General features: G+C 46.4%; 2 protein-coding genes across 2 annotated transcripts in view; both read right to left on the bottom strand.

Moving 5' to 3' along the window:
- SGSM3 (small G protein signaling modulator 3) overlaps positions 1-23,392 on the bottom strand; it is a 60,832-nt gene that overhangs the window by 33,539 nt on the left and 3,901 nt on the right. The window contains exon 2 of the mRNA XM_044984530.1: positions 7,898-7,980. Coding sequence (XP_044840465.1) covers positions 7,898-7,904 — 7 coding nt within the window. The 5' untranslated portion in view covers positions 7,905-7,980. The remainder of the gene's footprint in view (positions 1-7,897; positions 7,981-23,392) is intronic.
- Positions 1-23,392, bottom strand: part of ADSL (adenylosuccinate lyase) — a 76,055-nt gene that overhangs the window by 1,493 nt on the left and 51,170 nt on the right. Inside the window, exon 13 of the mRNA XM_044984532.1 lies at positions 7,898-7,980. Coding sequence (XP_044840467.1) covers positions 7,939-7,980 — 42 coding nt within the window. The 3' untranslated portion in view covers positions 7,898-7,938. The remainder of the gene's footprint in view (positions 1-7,897; positions 7,981-23,392) is intronic.

Consider the following 23,392-nt stretch of genomic DNA (forward strand, 5'->3'; position numbering starts at 1 on the left):
GCTAATGGCATATTGGGCTGCATTAGTAGATTGAGGGAAATGATTATTCCCCTCTATTCGCCACTGGTGAAGCCACAGTATTGTGTATTGTGTCCACTTTTGGGGGCTCCCCTACAGAAAGGAGACTCAAAGAGATTGGCTTGTTTAGCCTAACCAAAAGAAGGCTGAGAGGAGATACGATTGCTCTTTATAAATATACCAGAGGGATAAATATCAGGAAGGGAGAGGAATTTTTTAAGCTCAGTACCAATGTGGACAAAAGAACAAATGGATATAAACTGGACATTAGTAAGTTTACACTTGAAATTAGACGAATGTTTCTAACCATTAGAGGAGTGAAGTTCTGCAACAGCCTTCCAAGGTGAGTAGTGGGGGCAAAAGACTTATCTGGCTTCAAGATTAAGCTTGATAAGTTTATGGAGGGGATGGTATGATGAGATAGCCTAATTTTGGCAATTAATTGATCTTTGATTATTAGCAGGTAAATATGCCCAATGGTCTGTGATGGGATGTTAGATGGGGTGGGATCTGAGTTACTACAGAGAATTCTTTCCTGGGTGCTGGCTGGTGAGTCTTGCCCACATGCTCAGGGTTTAGCTGATCACCATATTTGGGGTCGGGAAGGAATTTTCCTCCAGGGCAGATTGGCAGAGGCCCTGGAGGTTTTTCACCTTCCTCTGCAGCATGGGGCAAGGGTCACTTGCTGGAGGAATCTCTGCACCTTGAGGTTTTTAAACCACGATTTGAGGACTTCAATGGCTCAGACATAGGTTAGGGGTTTGTTACAGGAGTGAGTGGGTGAGATTCTGTGGCCTGCGTTGTGCAGTAGGTCAGACTAGATGATCATAATGGTCCCTTCTGACCTTAAAGTCTACGAGTCTATGAGAAAGGATGTGGACAAATTGGAGAGAGTCCAGTGGAGGGCAACAAAAATGATTAGGCGGCTGGGGCACATGACTTATGAGGAGAGGCTGAGGGAACTGGGCTTATTTAGTCTGTAGAAGAGAAGAGGGGGGATTTGATAGCAGCCTTCAACTACCTGAAGGGGGTTCCAAAGAAGATGGAGCTCAGCTGTTCTCAGGGGTGGCAGATGACAGAACAAGGAGCAATGGTCTCAAGCTGCAGTGGGGGAGGTCTAGGTTGGATATTAGGAAACACTATTTCACTAGGAGAGTGGTGAAGCACTGGAATGGGTTACCTAGGGAGGTGGTGGAATCTCCATCCTTAGAGGTTTTTAAGGCCCAGCTTGACAAAGCCCTGGCTGGGATGATTTAGTTGTGTTGGTCCTGCTTTGAGTAGGGGGTTGGACTAGATGACCTCCTGAGGTCTCTTCCAATCCTAATATTTTAGGATTACTTACCGCAACAAAAAAAGCCCTTCAGTCGGAGTGGAAAAAGAGTCTACACTATAGCAGTGTAGGTGTGCCACTGTCATGCCTGTAGTGTAGACATGGTCATAGTTTACTAAGGCTTGGACTGAAAGGCTCAGACGACCAAGGCTTCACCATCCCTCAGCCTTCTTCCCACCCCAGGCTGATCAGCTGGTAGTTGGAGCAAAGCAGGAGAGAACTTCCAGTACACATCTCTGAACAAAGCTTTTTCCTCTTTTTGGTTTCATACAACATCAAATCCACCATGAGGGAAAGATCCTGGATAGGAACAGAGCTGAGCAAAGTGGTGATGATGATGCATGAAGCAGAATAGATCTCAGCCTCTCTCCCTCTATGTCCCATTGCTGGGGCAGCTTCTGCAGGGCTCCGTGTGGCGTGGTGGGGAGAACTGGATTAATACCAATTGAACATGGGCAGGATCATTTGCGGGGAAGGAAGAGGCATTTTTACAGTTGGTCTCCCAACCAAAGCGGCACATTAAAATAAATTAATGTCTCTGGTTACTGACTTCTAACTGGAGGTTCTTCGAGGTGAGCGGTCCCTATCTGTATTCCACTGTGAGTTTACAAATGCACATCATGCGCTCGGAGCCAGAGAACTTGAAAGCAGTGTCCATTGGTCCATGCATGCGCCATGGCTCACCTTGTGCCTCTGACCGAGGGGCTAAAGTGTGGGGCAGCATCTGTCCAGTTTCTTCTCTAGCGCAAATCAGAGAAGATCCGAAGCAGAGGAGAAGGACGACAGGCTGTGGAATACAGATAGGGACCACACATCTCAAAGAACCTCCAGTTACAGGTAAGTAACCTCCCCTTCTTCTTTGAGTGATGGTCCCTATTGTTTTCCATTGTGGGGTGACTGACAAGCAGTACTTAAGTAGGAGAAGGGTGTGAGGAGGTAGACAGTAGGGCTGAGCAAAGGATCACCGTCCCAAAGGAAGCATCAGCAAAGGAGTCCTGCACCAGGGTGTAATGTCTCACAAATGTGTGAACAGAGCCCCAAGTGGCTACTTACAGATGCCAAGGAGGATACCTCCTGAAGTGATGCCATAGCCGTTGCTTGTGCTAATGTGGAATGAGCTCTTACCCTGGCAAGAGAGGAAGGTTCGATAGACAATAGAGTAGAATGCAGCCAGAGATCCATTCGGAGATTCTCTGGGTGGTGACGCAGTGTCCCCTCATGCTTTCTGCTATAGCAACCAGTAGCCTCAGGGACTTCCTGATTGGTTTTGTTCTTTTCAGGTTAACATCCAAGCCTTGCTGAGTGTTGAGGGAGTGGAGTCTCTGTTCTTCTGAGGAATCATGCAGTTTTGCAAAGAACACAGTTAAATGAATCCATTGGTTTAGATGAAATTTTGAAATTACTTTTGGAGGAGAAATTGGGGTATAAATGCAAAGAAACCTTATCCTTATGGAACACAGTATAAGGAGTATCCATCATCACTGCTCCAAGCTAGCCAATGCTTCTGACTCAGGTGATGGTGACAAGGAATGCAACCTTCATGGAAAGGAGAGACATGCAGCAAGAAGCTAAAGGTTCAAAGGGCAGCCCTGTAAGAGCTGAGAGAATAAGATTCAGGTCCCAGTGAAGAGTAGGCTTCTGAATAGGTGGGAATGTTCTGATTAGGCCTTTCCAGAATCTGGTGGTCAGTAGGTATGCGAAGACCAAGTAGCCCTGAGAAGGTGGATGAAATGCACTGATCCCTGCCAAATGGACCCACAAGGAGCTAATGGACAGGCCTGATATCTTTAGAGAAAGGATATAGACTAAGATGAGAGGAATATCTACAGTTTCTGCAGATTTCTGCGCTTCTGGCATGCCCAAGAAGAAAAGCGCCTCCATGTAGCTAAGTAACATCTTCTAGTAGAGTCCTTCCTACTGTTAGAAAGCATGTCTTGTACAGCTGTGGAACATGAACGTTCTAAGGACGATGCCCACCCAAATACCAAGTGCTCAGGTGAAGCGGATACTGGTCAGGGTGCTTGATCTTACTGGGTCAGGGGCTGTGGAAACATTGGGAGGATGATTGGTACTTGGTATGACTTGCATAGGAGGTTGGGAAACTAAAACTGTCTGTGCCAGTAGGGAGTGACCAGGATAATCTGTGCCCTGTCTTGCTGGACTTTGCATAGGACTCGTGGCAGTAGCAGTAGCAGAGGGAAGGCATAGTTCAATTGGTCCGACCAAGAAAGAAGTAGAGCGTCACACTGGGAGTGGTGACCTAGGCCTCTTCTGGAGCAATATGTGATGCATTTCCTGTTTGTTTGAGAGGCGAACGGATCCCTGGTTGGGGTTACCCATAGAGCGAACATATTACGTGGTACCGAGTCATGGAGCTCTCACTTGTGGTCAACTGCAAAATGTCTGCTGAGGGAGTCTGTAAGCACATTTTGTTTCTCTGGAAGGTGGGCTGCTGATAGGATGATTTGATTGCTGACATGTCAGTTCCATAGGCTGACCACTTCTGCACACAGGGGGACGGATCTTGCTCCTCCCTGCTTCTTGATGTAGAAGAGTCGTAACGTTGTCTGACATTATAAGGACAGGATGAGTGTGGATGAATGGAAGAAAGGACTGCTTGCAATTCCAGAATATTGATGTGCATCCTGGACTTGCGAAATGTCCAGGTACCTTGTGCTGTGCGTGTTCATGTAGACTCCCCAACCTAATAATGATGCATCTGTAATAATGGTCCTGTCCGGGGAGGAAGGCAGAAAGGGGATGTGCACACATACCCGGTGAGGATTTGTCCACCAAAGAAGGGAAGATAGCACCTTGGCGGGATGGGTTACCATTAAGTTCATGGGAAGGCGGTTTGGCAAATATACCAACTGCAGCCATATTTGAAGGCAATGAAAGTGGAATCCTGCGAACGGGGTGACATAAATGCATGAGGCCATATGACCTAAGAGGCAGACATGTCTTGACTGGTACCTGGGCTATAATATTGTTCATGGTCTAGAACTTGCCCTTGGGCAAGTACACTCTTGCAGTGATAGAATTCAAGGTGGCCCCAGGGAAGTACAGAAATTGTATAGGGGTAAGAACACATTTATTGGCATTTATGCTGACCCCCAGTGAGGAGAAGGGGTGCAGCATCATAGAAGTTGATGCGCACATGCCTCCTGACCTGATTTAGCAACAAGGAGCCAGCCATTGAGGTGGGGGAAGACAATGAGACTGAGACATCTGACATGAGCTGCCACTGCTGAAAATACTTTGGTAAAGACTCTGGGGGCAGTCGCTATGCAGAAAGGGAGCACTCTATTGAAAATGGTCAGAGCCCCTATGAATCTGAAGCGTCTGTGAGCAGGGTGACTGTCTACATGAAAGTAGGTGTCCTCCATGCTGAGAGCCATAAACAATGTCCTTTTCTAAAGAGGGGATTATAGTTGCCAATGTGACCATGCAAAACCTGAATTTGTGAATTAAGTGGTTGAGATAGTGGATATTGAGGAGTGGTCTCCAGTCGCCCTTCTTTTTAGGTACCAGGAAGTCGAGTAAAACCTGCTCGCTTGGTTTTGAGGAGGGACATGTTCTATCACTCCTTGCTCCAATAGGGAGTCCACACCTTGTTTGAGAATACTCTCGTGAGTGTGGCCCCTGAAGGAGGGTGGGGATGGGGGTGCTTTGGAGAGGCAGGGATGTAAACTCTATTGTATAGCCTAAGTGGATGATGTACAGCACCCACTTGTCAGTTATTGCACTCCAGGTGTTGAAAGAGTGCTAGATAACCCCCAAATAGTGGGGAGGAGGGGGTTGGAAGCTCAAGAGCTGCGAACCACTAAGCCCAACACCTTCCATCAAAAATAATGTTTAGCTGGAAGCTAAGATAGGGTGCAGAGGGTGGGGGGAAGCAGGTCTTTTGAATTCTCTGCCTCTTGTGCGGTGGTTCATAGGGCCCTCTGGTGGAAAAATTGTTGAGCCAGGGGCCTAGGTCTAGATGACTGGCACTGAAACTTCCTGTTAGGGGCAAGCATGTATATCCCCATGGAGTGAAGAGTAATGCTAAAGTTCTTCAAGGTATGGAGGGACTCGTCTGTCTTACATCAGACGAACTGCGATTCATCAAAGGGGTGGTCCTTGACATTATTCTGGACCATCCTAAGGAATCCTGACGCACGGATCCATGACTCCCTACACATAACAATGGCAGTAGCCCATAGCTCTAGCAGAGATGTCAGCTGTATCAACTGCGGATTAGAGAGTGGTCTTGGCTATCAATTTGCCTTTGTCTATCAGAGCCTGGAACGAGCTCTGTCCTGTTGTGGAAGACTGTGAGTAAACTCTGCAAACCTGGAGTAGTTCAGGAAGTCGTACTTCACCATTAGTGCCTGGTAATTGGCTAGCCTGAACTGGAGACTGGATGATGAAAAGAAAAGAACTTTCTCCTCAACAGGTCCAGACGCTTGCCCTCTTTATCCGCAGGAGTAGACTAGCTGTGTTGCGATTTAGCCCTTTCAGAAGCAGCCTGACAACCAGTGAGTTGGCAGTGGGGTGAGAAAACAAAAATTCTGTCCCTTTGGCTGGCACGTAATAACACTTCTCTGACCTCTTTGGGATGGGAGCACACGTGACAGGTATGTGCCAAACTATCTTAGTTGGCTCCAGCATGGCTTCATTAATAGGTCGTGCTGTTCTGTTGGATCTGGATGAGTGGAGGACGTCTAGGAGTTTGTGGTGGGAGTCCTGGACTTCCAGAGGAGTCTGTAGTTCTATAGCAACTCTGCAAAGAAGGTCCTGGAACTGTTTGAAGTCACTATGGGGAGAATGAGACAGTGTTCACCACTTCATCCGGAGATGAAGATGGCAGTCTTACTGGTTCCAGCTGAACGACCAGATCTGGTGTGTATTGATCCTCCTCCTCTGTAGGATCCAGGGGCAGATCTGAGTGTCCCCTTTGAGGGGAGGCAAGGGGTGACTCCCTTAGCAGATTGGACCAACTCTGCAGGGGTTACTGGTCCCAAGACCCCTAATATGGCCCATAGAAGGTGTTGATGGGGGTCATGGATGCCCTCATGGCATGGGGTATTAGCAGCTCTGAGTTAGATAAGGTGGAGATTGGTCCCAGACTACTGTAAGTCTTTTGGGCAGCAGAGGATATGTAGGATGGAGAAACAAAGGTTCATCAGGTTGTTTGGAGTCTCCTGATGAATAGGGGGCCAATTCTGTTTCCAGTGGGGTACTATCAGTGCTGCTGGAGGGGAGTTGTAACTCAATTACGGAGTGGGCAACAAACTCCATCCACTAGTCAACTCTCCTTGTGGTATCTCTCTGGAGATAGAGGGACCCAGTGGAGTAAGGGATTCTGGATCTGAGAGAACAAAAACATCCTGTGGAGCAGCAAGGGATTCCATTCTCCCTGGTGTAAAAGGGGTTCTATCTGTCCAAGCTGCTGGAGCCAGAGGAGATTGTTTTTACCTTTGAGGAAGATGGTGCCATGGACAGGCGAAGCTGGTGATGATCAGTCTTCGTCAGTGCCAGCAGAACCTGGGGCTTGGGAGGTGCCCAGGATGACGGTACTGATGTAGCCCCCTATTTGTGGGCTTTCTTGTTGTGCATCTGGAACTTAGGACAAGCTAAGTTCCCTTAGGCCAAGCTGATGGGCTTGCTCCGAGCCGAATCCGACATCTTTGAAGTGGATTTAGAAGACTTAATCTCATGCTTATGAGAGTGTTTCTTTGATTCCTGACAAGCTTCTACCAGATTTGGACTTTGCAGCAGGAGGCGTACTCCTTTGCTGAATAAGGCTGATGTACGGGAGGGTTCCTTACCCTCATTTTGATTGAGGACGCATGGTCTTCTCCATGAGGTGTTTCCAAAGACAAAGTTCCCACCTTTCTCAGATATGACTGAGGAATGACCGGCAGACACTGCAACTCAGTGCAATGTGAGCTTCCCCAAGGCAGTACAAGCAGTGCTGGTGGTCACTGCTGATTGAGAAGGATCACAGGCAGGAAGCACAGAGTTTGAAGCCCAGAGTCTTGGGCGCACTCCACTACCTATATGGGCTACAGAGAGGTGGCCATTTCCCCCTCGAAAAGAGTCTAACACCAACATCTATAAAAACACTAAATTATAAAACTATAAGCTGCTAAAAACTATTAACAATGCTAGATCTTAATCTTATTTTGTAGGCTGACGCCAAAGCTATGAACACAGGGAGGTTCTGATCCAGACCATGTGGCGGTGAGAAGGAACAGGAGGCGTGATTGGTCTGCCACACCCTTTATCCCATTGGTCGGAGGCATAAGGTTAGCCAGGGCGCATGCACGCACCAACGGACACTACTTTCAGATTCTCAGACTCCAGGCGCATGCATAAACCCACAGTGCAATACAATAGGGACCATCGGTCAAAGGGGAAATGGTTCCTTGAGAGAGTAACTTACCAGCAGCAGTTCATGTGAAAAGAACAAACAGGCTCTTTCAATAGAGCTTTATTGTTGCTGGCCCCGCCCTCAGACATAGTCAGGAAAATGTGTCCCAAGGCCTGGCATCCTCTGCTTACCTGACATGGTGCTGGAGGAGTGTGCGTGATGGAGTGTATCTCTAGGCGTGCTGCCCTCCAAAAAGTCTTAGGTCACTGCTCTGCTACAAGAAAAAAAAAAAAAAAGGTAGAAAAAACAGAAGTGATCATGAGAGTATTCATTCAACATCTGGAGTCAACTGTGTCCCAGCTGCTCCTAATGAACAACCCCCACCAATTTTCCACAGGAAGATGAAATCCCCTCAACCCAAGACCTATCCACATGGCCTGGGGGAAATTCCTTTCTGACCTGAGTGACAAAGGGACAAAACCAAGGGTAAAATGATCTCTTTACACCATCCTTGTGATACTAGAATCATGTCAGATTTAAAGGGAAAAACATCAAAAATCAAGTCGCCTCTCACCATAGAAGCTGTTTGTTTAATTTTACAACACATTCAGGATCCTGCATTTAATGGTGAGCTATAAGAAAACATGACCTGGAAGGAATTCAGAGCATGATTCAAGACGGGAGGGAACGCCGCTAACTGTACACCAGGAATTACAGGGAAAGCTTTAGAATATCTGCACAACAAAGAGGCTGCAGAGGAATTGTTCTGAGTGGTACAAGGGGATATAACTAGGAGTAATAAGAGAGAGAGAGAAACATTTCGTAAGAGTGAGGTCTATTAAGCGGTGGAATAGTCTCCCAAGGGATGAAGTGAGAGTCTCACCACTCAGCATAGTCTGAGGCCTGGTCTACACTACAAAGTTAGGTTGACGTAAGCCGCCTTCTGTTGACCTAATCATGCATGTTTCTACACTTAAATCTGTCTCCCACCTATCTAAGTGCTCTATTATGCCAACACAGTAACACCAGCTCTCAGAGCTGAGGTCAACGCTGCACAAATGTAGACACCACATTACATATGTCGACCCTAACAGTCCTCCCGCAGCTGTCCACAATGCCCAATGCTGACCGCTCTGGTCACGATTGTTAACTCCACTGCCCAGAGGTTACATTGACTGGAAGGTCCCCCATCCCCACTTAAAGCCCAGAGAATTTTGAAAAAGCCTTTTCCTCATTGCCTAGCTTGATGAGCACACCCAGCAGCTCTCCACTGTTGAATGCAACTGCCCATGCCAGCTACATGCTCCAGACGCACTCCTGCCTGAGTAGACAGGGAATACTGGATTTCTTGAGCCAGTGGGGAGAAGAGGCTGTGCAGGCACAGCTCCGATCCAGATGAAGAAACATTGACATCTACGAGCAGATTGCTCAGGGGATGCAGGAGAAGGGGTACGACAGGGACCAGCAGGCATACCAGAAAGCCAGGGAGGCCAACAGTCAATCTGGTGCTAAGCCCCAGACCTGCTGCTTTTACAAAGAGCTGCATGCCATACTTAGCAGAGACCCCACCGCCACCCATCACACCACGGTGGATGCCTCTGAAGAGCCCGAGTAACAAGCCCCTAATGTGAACAGCAAGGAGGAGGAGATGGGCAAGGAAGAGTATGAGGGACAGACGACCAAGAGTCCAGGACCTGTTTTTTACTCCACCGCAGTACAGTCAGTCCCTCCACTCGAGCACAGGCAAGCTCGATGCAGGGGAGGGAGCCTTGGGTAAGTTGTGTAAATAAATTTCCCATTACAGTGATGGCAACCTCAACTTAGCAGGACATGGCCATTGACTTTTCATTAATGTGCTCACACTACACGAGGTAGCAACAAAGAGCAGTAGTGTTGCTATCTGCTTTTCATTCCCCTCTAGAGTTACGAGGTGGTGGATCATGCGGAGCAGTTTGTTTATGTACACTGGGATGTCCCTCGAATCCCCTGAGAGATCACAATGAAGCTTCCATGCACATAGACTGCAAATCCTCTCCCGAAGGTTTCTAGGGATGGCAACTTTATTTCTTCTCCATGTTAGGACACTTTCCCACACCTGTCCGTGATAACCTCAGCAGGCACCACTGCAGTTCACCGGTTAACAGCATACAGGCCAGGGCAACTTCAGGATGCCAGCAGCAGCTGTGCTCTCTCTGCTTTTGTTACCCTCATGAGTGAGACATCAATTAACACCACCACCACGATGCCAGTACCCTATACTCACTTTCATGCAAGCAATTCCCTCATTGTTTCCCTCATCCCAGCAAGTCAGACTCGCCATGGATTGAGCTGAGAGGGGCACCAGACACAAGCACTCCAAAGCAGAAGTGTCAATAAGCATGTCTTGTTTAACATTTTAGGGGAGCAAGGAAAGGGGAAGTTCTGAATCTTAAGTTTCACTTTCCGTACCTACAATACCGAGAATGGTACTAGTGTTTTATATCTGTCGCTGCGGCCATTGCGCCCTTGAGGGGTACCCCCTCCACAGCAGCGGAACAACTGACTCAGATAAGGAAGAGAAAAAAGAGATGTGGGAGGACATGTTCTGCGAGATCCTGAAAGCCAGTGCTGCATCAGACCTTGAATAGACAGCCTGCAGGGTGAATATGGCAGACTGCATGGAGAAGGAAAGAGTAAACAAGAGAAAGGTGCAGGAATTTCTGCCTGCCACTCTCAGTGAGTGGAGCGTCCAGCCTGGTGGGGCTGGAGGCTGCACGCTCTTTGATCCTCATTCTCCTGGGGACAGGAGAGGGCCTAGGAGACCCAGCCAGCTCTGGCAAAGGATGAGGAAGGGCAGGGCCACAGCGCACCATGTCCCCCAGCAGGAAAGTAAAGAAGTTGGCTGGGGGGGGGAAAATAAAGGCTCTGTGAATGCCGATGTCTGGGCTGGGGGGTGCCCCACACCTGGGCTCTGTGGGGCGGAGGGTGCTAATGTCTGGGCCAGGGAGTGCCCCACAGCTGGGCTCTGTGAGGATGGGAGTGCAGGTGTCCGGGCTCTGGCAGCCCCACTCAGCCCCCTTAAGCACCCCCCAACTGGAACTGGGTTGTTATCAAGGTTTCTTTAACTCTACTCCTGGGGGAATCTTTTTTGCTGTTGTCTGTATTGTTGACATACTTACTGACAGGTGTTTTGAAATAAATTACCAAAATAATTGAAACTGGAATGATTATATTGTGTTATTTTGACAAATAAAATATGCAGAATTTTAAAATATCGTGCGCAGAATTTTTAGGCTCAGAATTCCCCCAGGAGTAACCACACAATCCTTAAAAGGCCCCCAAACTGCAATGTCACATTGAGCAAAATACATCACAGCACATTATTGTGGCCCACTGTTAAAGTGCTCTTTCAAAGCCTCCCCATCTCATACAGCTCCTCCTGGAGCTTTTCGGCTAGCCCTTGTGTGTGATTGTTCAAACCTGGCAGACAGCGGCTCCACCCCGTGGCTACTTTTCCCACTTGGCTTCATAAAGACACAACAGGCAGTTGTATTCATTAGGATATTTTTTGCACTAAAATCCAATCTGATAAGTAAACAGTGCCAGCGCCCTTTCAGTCTACCAAAAGCACACTCAACTATCATTCTCCACCTGCTGAGCTGGTAGCTGAATGTTTCCTTGGTGTTGTCGAGGTGGCCAGCATACGGCTTCAGAAGTCAGAGGAGTAATGTGTAGGCTGGATCCCACAGGATCACTATTGGCATTTCAACATCACCAATGGTAATCTGTCAGTCAGAAAAGAAGGGTCCAGTCTTGTGTTCTTAAAGATGCAAGCATCATGCACCTTCCCTGAGCAGCCAACACTGATGTCAGTGAAGCATCCTTGGTAATCCACCAGCGCTTGCATAACCATGGAAACATAACCCTTTCTATCCATGTACTCTGCAGCAAGGTGCTCTGGGACCAAAATAGGGATGTCCGTGCTATCTATTGCTCCACCGCAGTTCAGGAACCCCATAGCCACAAAGCCATCCACTATGTCCTGCACATTACCAAGAGTCACAGTCCTGCATAGCAGGAGACGATTAGTAGCCCTACACACTTGCATGACAAAAGCCCCTACAGTGGATTTTCCCACACCAAAATTTCCCACTGATTCGTAGTAATCTAGCAAGTTTCCACAGCATGACCGCCACTTGCTTCTTCACTGTCAGTACAGCTCTCAGTTTGGTATTCCTGTGTTGGATGGCTGGAGTGGCTCGGCATATAGATCCAGAAATGTGGCCTTGTGAATCCAAAAGTTCTGCAGGTACTTCTCATCAGCCCAAACCTGCATTACAAAGCACTCCCTTTGGCTGGTGAGTCTTGCCCACATGCTCAGGGTTTAGCTGATCACCATATTTGGGGTCGGGAAGGAATTTTCCTCCAGGGCAGATTGGCAGAGGCCCTGGAGGTTTTTCGCCTTCCTCTGCAGCGTGGGGCACGGGTCACTTGCTGGAGGATTCTCTGCACCTTGAGGTCTTTAAGCCACGATTTGAGGACTTCAGTAACTCAGACATAGTTTAGGGGTTTGTTACAAGAGTGGGTAGGTGAGATTCTGTGGCCTGTATTGTGCAGGAGGTCAGAATAGATGACCATAATGGTCCCTTCTGACCTTGAGTCTATGAATCCCACCAGGCATGGCTTGTTTCTTAGGTTCAGAAGCAGCTGCTCCATGAATGCCACCAAACTGGTTCTCACTACGTCCCACAGCAAACTGACCATGAGGAAATCATTAATGTTTCCCACAGTTCTTCTGGCTCTGCAAATACCAGAGGATTGTTTGTCTTGTGCTTGCAATGCTCATGACAATAGTGCGGAACTGTGCAGGATCCATGCTTCTGTCAGAGATGGTGGACAGTGACAAGTCCTGAGCAAGTTCATGGGAAATTTAAAATAGCTGCGAACACTACAGGATAGAGCTATTATGGGATGGAGAACATCACATTATGGGAAATTGACCCTTTGCTCCCAGTCACCCCTGTACAACTTATTTCCGCCCCACCATGCGTTGCCAAAACTACCCAAAAGACAGCGTGCTTAATGGTGGCAGGATGCATACTGGGATCCCTATCTCTGGTGCACTGCACTGTGCTTGGACACAACCTCTCCTGGTGCATACAATCAGCACTGATGCATGCAGCCAAGCATTCATGTGCACAAGCGATATACTGACTGCAGCGGCTGTAAGCCAATGTAATTTGGGTCAGCAAAACTTTATAGTGTAGACATGGCCTAAGATGAACTGTGCCCTGCACAGGAGAACACACCGTAGGGAACAATCCTGATTGGCTGGATGATGGTTTCTTCTATCAGCTCAGACAGTGAAGCCAGACTATTTGGCTTCATTTCTCAGCTCTCTAGCATATGCAGGTTTGTAGAGGGTTTGCGAGGACTGCAGGAAAGATTTCAATCCAGAAATAGACTTGTTACACTGAATTTAAAAAAAAAGTCATGCCATTAGTTGTCAGGTTTTATAAAACTTTTTTGAATAAAAGCCCACTAAAATCTAGATTTGGGGACTTTAAATTGTTTAAAAGCATCCCAGGTTATACCAGACTCCCAAACACAGACTTGGTCCATTAAAACTCATGTCTTCAGCACCTGCTGAACTCCAATGGCAAGTCACTGGTGCAGGATCCCTAGCTGGGCAGCATGCAGGTCATTGATACAGAGTGGAAAACAGCTGTTTGAGAACATATATGACAATGCTCCTTCCTTCCTTATCTGAACATCTGTCTAAATGGGATCAGATAGCATGACCAGTGAGTAGCTCAGAATCAAATTTAGCAGCAACACTTCACCTACTGAACTCTACCTATATTGGTTATTTCCACCACCTCTAGTGAGAAAAACCTATAAACTTCTCCCTCAGGAGCAGAACTTGTTTGGAACTTATGCACAGCACTTGTCCATGCTGTCCTCAACTGCTTCCCACATGTAGTTGTTAATCCCCCTGAATTCTGCCTTGCATCCCTCTTCCCCTTTCAGTGCTAGGTCTTTCCTTAGCAGCTAAAAGGAAAACTATGAAGTAACTATGCAATGTGAATAAGCCACCACCAAAACCTGAGCTTAGAACCTCCAAACTCATTTTACTCATGAGCTTTAGCAGCATCCAAACCTGGCAGATAGGTTTGGTTAGGAGCTTTCCATAGGGGCTACTTCTTCCCCTCTCATGCCGCATTTTGACACTCCCTTTTAAAGGTTGCTACCACCGTGACTTAGTTGATTGGGCCCCGGGTGTAGAGTGCTTGGGACACCATCTTACCCTTTGCTAAGGTGACCATATTTCCCAAAGAGAAAATGGGACACCCCCAGCTGCTCGCCCGAGGGGCTCCTACCCCATGCTGTTCCCATCGCTGGAACCCTGCACTTCTCCCCCTCCCCCCACGCAAGGCTGTTGCCTGGTCGCTGGAAGCCTGTGGGGGCCCACATGCTGGAACACTGCCCCCTCCCCCCAGCCCCGCCTCCCCCTCTGCAGTCACCCACTCTGCACTGCATCCCACTTTTTTTCCAAAAGTGGGCACTTGTTCTGTTTAGTCTTGCCAACTGATCAAGTCAGCAAGAGCAAACGGGACAAATGCCCACATTTTGGGGAAAAAAACTGGGACGGCCAGGACAGAGCTTTTTTTTTTTTTTTTTTTTTTAAAGGGACCTATCCCGGCTAAAACGGGACATATGGTCATCTTACCCTTTGCCCAGGCGGCTTCACTGAAGCCAATTAGAGTTGCAGGGCGTTAGGTCATGGTGGAATTTGGCTCCTCGCTCTACTTGTTTTTCTGAGTCCCTTTAGGTTTCTTTAGGCTCCCTGGTATTACATTGTGGTTTACGTTACATTCACTCTGAATCACTGACCAGTGCCTCAAGCACCTGAGTGGGGAGCATTTTACTATGCTGCTGTTCTCTGTCCCAGACTCCGCACAGCCCAACCAGTGCACACAGCCCGTCAGCTTCATGTTAACAACGGGCGAGCCCAGTGGGTTGGGCACAGCTGTGGAGGAGAAAGTGAACTGAAGCCAAGTTAATTATCCAGCCTGCTAGGGAATGAAGGGAGGAGGGAGAGGCCTGCTGCTGTGGGTTCCTTCCTCATCACAGTGCAGCCACCACACAGGAACACAGTACCTTTCCTTGCCCACTTGGTCACAACAGCCCTAACAGTGTCCCCTCCCCCCTCCAATTGCTTGATCACCACACCCGCTCCTCCTGCATGCACCCCTCCCTTAACATGGGTCAGACAGTAAGGCACTGAACTTGGTGGGCAGGTTTTTCCTGACTTCAGTTGCTATGGAAACCTTCCCGAAAGCAGTCATCTGGGACCTGCCTGAGAGACAGACACAGCCCTGCTGCTGGCCTGTCATTGCCAGGGGCGTGAGAGGCCAGAGTGGAGGTGGATGAATCATGCCAGGAAAGCAGGAAGGTGCCATGATCTGCTGCACAGGGAGACAGTGAATTGGAACCTGTCCAAGGATCCAAGCCTCTCACTGTGAAAGTGCCAAAGCCATGCCACAATAGCCCTCTGACTCCCCACCTCGGTGGGGCAAAGATTTCTCCACACCAGTGGATCTCAAGGGGGGCATCCTGCAATTGTCTTGGGAGGACAACTCCACTCCCTAAGTACAGCAGCTCAGCTGATCCATCTCAAGTAGCTGCTAGGGGCACCCTTAAACTATTTGCCTGATCTTGATGAATCCTAGCAGTAGTATTATTAACAAAAAACATTCACAGCATGAAGCTGCTTTAGAGATTAAAACATAAAACTGTGAATGGCTTGCCAATTACAGAACCAGTTTCTCCTCCCTTGGTTTTCACACCTCAGCTGCTGGAACAAGGCCCCATCCTCCCTGATTGATCTAACCTCGTTATCTCTAGCTTGCTTCTTGCTTGCTTATATATACACACCTGTCCCTGGAAATTTCCACTGCTTGCATCCGAAGAAGTGGGTATTCACCCACGAAAGGGGTATTCACCCACGAAAGCTCATGCTGCAAAACTTCTGTTAGTCTATAAGGTGCCACAGGATTCTTTGCTGCTTCTACAGAACCAGACTAACACGGCTACCCCTCTGATACTTGACAACATGAATTCAGTTCACTCCCTGCCCCAGCTCCAGTAAAATGTCACAGGGAACTGGGGCAAAGGATTCTGGGGCACATCAAGGGCTCAGTGGGGAGTGGGTACATGCTGGAGGAGAAAGGTCAAGGTCAATGTGCTCTACACATTCCCTTTGGCCCCATACCACAACTGCACTCCCTTGACTGACCGATGTCGGGCCAAAGCAGCCCTCACCTCTTCCAAGGAGACAGTCTGTACTCCTCGCCCCCAAGGAACTTTCAGCTGATACAAAACCAGGAGGTGCAATTTTACATGGATTTCAGAGATGGACAGAAAGCCAAGGAAGGGGACAGGATGAACCAGTTAGAATGACAGTGGATGAGTCGTGAGACAGACTGTTAAGAAGCCGGTGAAGATAACATAGGATGAGGGTCCTCGTTTCCAAGAGCAAGAGCATTATACAATTTGAGCACTGTGTAGCCCCCTGCATTTTAGAGAGAAGTAATGGGATACTGAAAATGCAGAGGATCTTACTGGAAAATTCCAGTCACAGGAAAAGTGCTGTGATGAATTACCTTAAAAAAAACAAAGAGAAAATGTTATGGCTGCAAGGTCAGCATCCCAAAGTTAGGGTATTGTCTGTATAACCTTAACTCTGCCCCCTAAGAGTCTGCGTTATGATAGTCCTTACATGACTGCATGCTATTTTTCATGTAGGCTTGACTGTCAGTAGTGCTGAACACCCACAATTCTAACCGCAGCCAGTGGGAACTGTAGGTGATTAACATGTCTGAAAATCTGTCCCATACAATTTTTTCTATTACCCCAAATACACATTTCCTCTTGTAGTGACACCACTGCTCTGTATACCAGGTCCATAAAATAATTTCTATACACAACGGGTAGTGAACAAAGCAAGAGCTCTTGCAGCACTTGTTCAAGATACACACATTCAATATTGCAGCTAAGTTAGCCATGCAATTCGCACAATGCACTCTTCCCACAGCCACAACATGGCAAGGAGCACTAAGAAATTATATCCGTGGAAGTGCAAGCTTTCAAACCCTCAGAACTCTCTCAAATCACAGCAGCCAGCAACTTCTTCATAGATCATGCAAGACTCTGAATGCGCTGCCTTCATGGGTGGCTCAGAACTGTTTATTCACCAAACAGACACAATCTAAGCATACAGGGAGGGATAGCTCAGTGGTTTGAGCATTGGTCCGCTAAACCCAGGGTTGTGAGTTCAATCCTTGAGGTGGCCATTTAAAGATCTGGGGGGAAAAAATCTGTCTGGGGATTGGTCCTGCTTTGAGGAGGGGTTGGACTAGATGACCTCCAGAGGTATCTTCCAACAACGATATTCGATGCAATAAAACCCAGTTTTTACCTAACACTCACTGTCCCATTAGGGAACAATTTCCATCCAAAATGTCAACTTCCAGTGTCTAGACATTCTGGTGCTACAGCTACTATCACCAAAAGACCAACACAAAAAAACACAATGTACGGCAAGAATATCAGCAGATATAGTTAAATAATATGGAAGTCCCCTGTGATGTTTTGGGGAACATCCACACCAGTAGTGTTCTGTCACAACCTGCCCTGTAACCTTGAGTGCCTTTATGCTGTCCAGGTTTGGTTCAGAGCCCTGACACCAGTAGCCTGCCCACAAGCAAAAAAGGTACATCTACATTACAAAAAAAACCACAATACCCCCACACCTGTAGCAGCAAGTCTCAGTGCCCAGGTCAACTGACTTGCAGGGCTCACAATTCTTCTTGGGTTGGAGCCTGGGCTCTGAAACCTGGTGAGAGGGGTGGTTCTCAGAGCTGGGGCTCCAGCCTAGTGGGAACACCTACACTACTATTTTCAGAGTAGCAGCCGTGTTAGTCTGTATCCGCAAAAAAAAAAAAAACAGTGCCACAAGTACTCCTGTTTTTCTACACTACTATTGTGAGTCCCACAGCGAGAGCACAAATCAGCTGACCTGGGCTCTGAGAGTCACTGATGCGGGAATATTTTGCAGCGTAGATGGACTCAAATTCTCACCGTGGCTTCCACCAGCCTACTTACATCTTGCAGGGTGATGCCAATAGCACTTCCAGTCCTGTCTCTCCCCAAATCCAGCCACCCTGAGTCTTAACTATCAGACACTTGGGACTTATTCCCCTCTGGTTCATCACCCCCGGAGGTGTGAAACTAATCCCCAGCTGGCAGCTTGCTTTGGAATATACTCTCCACGCAGTTTGCACATCAGAGACATGCTTGAGGCAAAAAACAAACAAAAGGTGTATTTAATAGAAATATCACATTCAAGAAATGGAACTAGTGCGGGAGACCAAACATACACAAATTACACTGAAAACAAACAAAGGTGCCACTTCAGGCTTTATACTTCTGAATTAGATAAAAATACCTTTTCTAATACAAGTTACCTATTGCCTCAACTGTTTCCCAGCATACCCCGTCCCAGAGGATCCAGATTTCATGGATAATACCTGCCAAGTGACTGTCCCTCACTTCAAACCCCTTCACTTTTTAAGAAGTTTTCAGGTTTCTTTTCTTTTTTAGTCACTATAGATATTCGAAGTGAGAAAAACTCCCTCGTTTCTTAGGCCTTGTCTACACTGCCACTTACAGCGCTGAACCTTTCTTCGCTCAGGGATGTGAAAGAACACCCCCCTGAGCGATGCAAGTTTCAGAGCTGTAAAGTGCAACTACACAGCCACATTAAAGCACCGCTGTGGCAGCACTTTACCATTGGCTGTGTGACTAGCCTGTAGTTTTCCAAGACTGGTGTTTTCTTTTCAGTTTCAGGTTGTTTCAATGTTTTCCCATTAATTTTAATGGTCCATCATTTGTCTTTTCCTGGGTTGTACAATTCTAGGTGCTTGGAGCTAGTCTTGTCTGGTTGGGGAGGCAGCACCTTCCCTGCCTGACTGTCCCACTGTGAGATGGAGCTGAATGTTGCAACACAAATTATGAAAACAGTTTTATATATACACAAATACATTCATAGCCACAGTCTGTGTGAGTGTGTGTGTGTGTGTGTATCATAATGACGTCCATGTTCAGAACATTACAAGCTTTCACAAAAGATCTTACTCAACATAGTTTACAGCACAATGACATTGTATATAATCTGTTTATTCAACTGATTATTTTGGGAGGAGATTTCACCCCCTATTCTCCTCTGGGGGTGTCCAGACCCTAACTGTCACCCCCCAGCCATTTGAAAACAGTTGAACCCATTCTGTTCAAACTTCCCCACACACAAAAAAAGTCATCTCTGTGTAGAGAAAATTCCAACTTGCCAAGTGAAAGTATGGACAGATATATGTGTGACAAAGAAAGTTGTAACTGGAAACAAACACCCTCAGCTACAGCTGACTGCAGAGTTCCAACTACAGTACCTTTGTCAAGTGTGTAACCAGGGGCGGCTCTAGCAATTGCTCCGTCCCAAGCACAGCAGCACGCCGCAGGGGGCGCTCTGGTGGTCGCCAGTCCCGCGGCTCCAGTGGACCTCCTGCAGACATGCCTGCGGCAGGTCCGCTGGTCCCGCGGCTCCGGTGGAGCATCCGCAGGCATGCCTGCGGCAGGTCCACCGGAACCGCCGGATGACCGGACCCTCCGCAGGCACGCCTGCGGGAGGTCCACCGGTGCCGCCTGCCGCCCCTCCGGCGGCATGCCGCCCCAAGTGCGCGCTTGGCGCGCTGGGGTCTAGAGCCGGCCCTGTGTGTAACTATTCACTATACAAGGATATACAGTAAAAGCTTTGTTATCTGGCATGTTGGGGGAATGGGGGTGTCAGTCAGTCAAAAATTCCGGTTAACTAAGGCCTGGTCTACACTGAGGGGGGGAGGAATGATCTAAGTTACGCAACTTCAGCTATGTGAATAATGTAGCTGAAGTCGAAGTACTTAGGTCTATTCGCCGCGGTGTCTTCACTGCAGTGAGTTGACTGCTGCTGCTCCCCTGTCGACTCTGCCTGCGCCTCTCGCGGTGGTGGATTACAGTAGTCAACGGGAGAGCGCTTGGGGGTCGATTTATCGCATCTAGACTAGAAGTGATCAATCAAGCCCTGCTGGATCGATCGCTGCCTGCCAATTCGGCGGGTAGTACAGACATACTCTAAGAGTTATACTTACCAATGGAATGCTAATTTTCAAAGAATTAGAATACAATAAAATTAATGAAGTATAAAATAGTATACAGGTACTCACCAATCCGGTAGTAGTACTGCACTGCAGAGTGGTTGGTTTCTTGAAGCACTTAGGTGTATACAAGTAAAGTTTTCTATACAGTAGGTTATCTTATGACACTACAAATCACTATGGGCAGCGCATGGCGTACATCCCGGTAACAAAAAACACCACAAACTAAAACTATAGTGAACATAATTTAATCTTTCTTTGATGATTCAGAAGGTACTTCAGGATCTTGCAGTGCCGCAGGGTCATCATTATCAACATCAATTATCATTGTAGATGTAGAAGGTGTAGGAGATGGGGCTGAATCTGTACTGGCCCCATGACACACTCTGGAAGCTGCTTTTTTGACTAAATCCCTTATACCAGCTTGCTTACTTGTCTTCTGCCTCTTTTGCATAAAAGTAGAGTGCAGAATGCGCAATTGCATAACCTCCTGGGCAGTATAACATGGCTGCCTTTCTGCAAATGTAATTATTGTATCAAAAGCTGAGGCAGCCTTTCCCCAAGTTATTTTGTCCTCTTCACTAAAATCATCATCTTCACTGTCTTTATCAGTGTCCTTTGACTTTTCAGTATTCAAAACATTCTCTATTATTTCTGTATCAATAACAGTATGTGTCACTTCAACCTCCTTGTCAGCTTCAACCCACTCTTCTAGCTCACTTTCATGAAGTTTGTTGATGGGGTGTGAAGAAGGAGTATCCTTCACCATTTCAAGAATTTGTGCTAATGTATTTTTTCTAACTCTTACTTTAAAGCCTTCAAATTCATCTTCATCAGAAGACACTTCTGCAAACATAACACTAGGCCACAATTTTATCCAAGCTCTCCTTAATGTTTCACTTTTAACAGAATTCCAGGCACAAGCAACATTAAAAATTGCATCTTTTATATTATAACGAGATTGAAAGTCCTGTATAGTGCCTTCATGATTGATCAACTTTCTCAGGAAATCTCTTCTGTAATAATATTTCATATTCTGGATGATGTCCATAGGTTGAATCAATGAAGTAACACTAGCAGGCAGGAAGATGGTAAAAATATTGACAGACACTAATTCTGTTTCATGAGGGTGAGCTCTACAATTGTCTAGCAATAGAATAGCTTTGCTATCTTCAGGTAAGCTTATTTTTCTAAAATGTTCTTTCACTGCAGGTACAAAAACATGATGAAACCAATCATAAAAAATTTCTTTGTTCATCCATGAATTACCTTGTGCTTCGTAAACAATAGGTAAATGTGCAACACCTTTGAAAGCTCTAGGATGATTATATTTCCCAATCACCAAAAGTTTTATTTTATGTGAGCCTGCAGCATTAGCACATGTAAGAACAGTTAGTCTGTCTTTGTTCTGTTTAAAACCAGCAGCTCTAGATTCACTTGCACCTGCTAGGGTAGAATTTGGCAAGCATTGCCAAAATAGGCAAGTTTCATCAGCATTATAAATTTGTTCAGGAGATAGATCATGTTCAGCAATTAAATTTCTAAAAAATTCACAATATTTTTCTGCAGCTTCACGGTCAGCTGATTTTTGTTCGCTGGATACATCTAGCTTTCTAATGCCGTGACAAAGTTTAAAACATGAAAGCCATCCATCAGAAAATGCACATGGCTCAGTCAATTGCATTTGCTTATAAAAATCTTTTGCCTTTTCAATGAGCATTGGGCCAGATATAGAGGCACCCTCCGATCGTTTCAATGAAAACCATTCATATAAAACACTGTCTAGCTGCTCTAATTTAGGCATATGCAGAGTACGGCATGAGTCAAATAAAGCTGTTGAACAACAACTAGCAAAAAATTTGAGCAATTGTCCTTTCTGAGCCTTGATGTCATATATCGTGGACGAGCCAACATTGTACTCTTGCATCAAAACATTCCTATTCTCACCCTTTTCAAGACGTGTACAAATATCTATTTTGTGTTTTAACGTCAACACAACTCTCTTACGCTTCTTTCCTTTGCTTTTCGCTGGTATTTTGGATGCCATGATGGTAGGGTGGCGTTGATATTTTACGATAAACACCGGACAATACACAGAGTAACAAACCAACCGATCACAATGGCGGATACAAACAGAAAGAACAGCATTCGGCTCTTCTTGGCTAACTCGAATGTAGTCCGACTGCTCTTGGAAATACTTGGGTCCCAAATAGCTTTGGCATTGGTCCCGGTTACTAGATTGAAGATTTCTATTGGGAGAGATCAGAAATGCCAGTTTCTAGAGCTTTCTGGTTGGTAAAGTGCCGGATAACACAGCTTTTACTGGATATACAGTTAATTTTTTTTATTTATTTTTTAATAGTGCAGTTTTCCTTTAAAAATGGAGGTGTGGAAAAGACAGCTGCAAATTCACTTGAACTTCCGCTTCATGTTGCTGAGCCAGCTGTTAATATTCCTGCTCTCTCTCTCAGCTGCAATAGGAAACAGCTTTCAATTATCTGGTTTTACACAAACACCCAGATAACAGTCTCCTATTGTGTGTTTGTTTTACCTGGTCACCCCCTTTGCCATATGATCTCCAGTTAACTCTCACATGACAGCAGCTCAGTGTTGGATGTGAAGCAGACTGGTGGTCTAGAGTCAGATACGTGCTCCTTTCCAGCACTGGCTGCCCAGAGTCTTTAGCACAAGAATTGATTTTATATATATATATATATATATATATATATGAATGAAACAAGAAGAACAATAAGAATCCATTTAGAAAGGAGTAACAAACCAGCATCTCATCTAGCAAGTTTCCCAACAAGTCTTCAGCAAGACAAAAGCCAATAAACCTAGGTTTTCAGTAACAATATAAAGAGAGCAATCAATGGAAATCGTTAAAGCGACACGATCAGCTGAGAAGTTACACTTCTCACTGGAATTATTTTTTACCTGCTTGTGTTAAGAGTAATATCTACTATCACTATCGCTGAAAGAAGTTAGCAAGGGAAAAATGCCCACCCCGCCCCCCGGCTTAATTTGTGCATTTGACAGCATTTTGCATATAGTTAGTTCCATTGTTTCCCCTGTTCTTTGAGAGTCTTTCATACAGAAACAGGACAAAAAGAAACATTTTAGAAAAGAGGAAAGTGTGACTGTAAAGACACAAACACTGGCCCGGGGACTTTGAGACAGATGTGGCACCAGAAAGCTCTCTCAGTACGTATTATAAAACTGCATGTTGAGAGTGTAAACTTCAAACATCCAGATTGAACCTCCCAGTCTCAGAAATGAGAGATGAAAAAAATCTGTATTTGTTCCAGTCCATCTCCTCAGCCCTCACAAAAAGTTTTTGCTTTAGAATTTGAATCAGGATTCCCCAAATCAAATCCGCTACAGCAACTCCCATCCTCACCCTTACATTTCCCCTTCCCACTCAGGTCAGGTGGTAGCATATCCTGTATCTACAAGTGC

The sequence above is a fragment of the Mauremys mutica genome, chromosome 1, assembly GCF_020497125.1.
Source record: "Mauremys mutica isolate MM-2020 ecotype Southern chromosome 1, ASM2049712v1, whole genome shotgun sequence".
Taxonomy (NCBI): Eukaryota; Metazoa; Chordata; order Testudines; family Geoemydidae; genus Mauremys; species Mauremys mutica.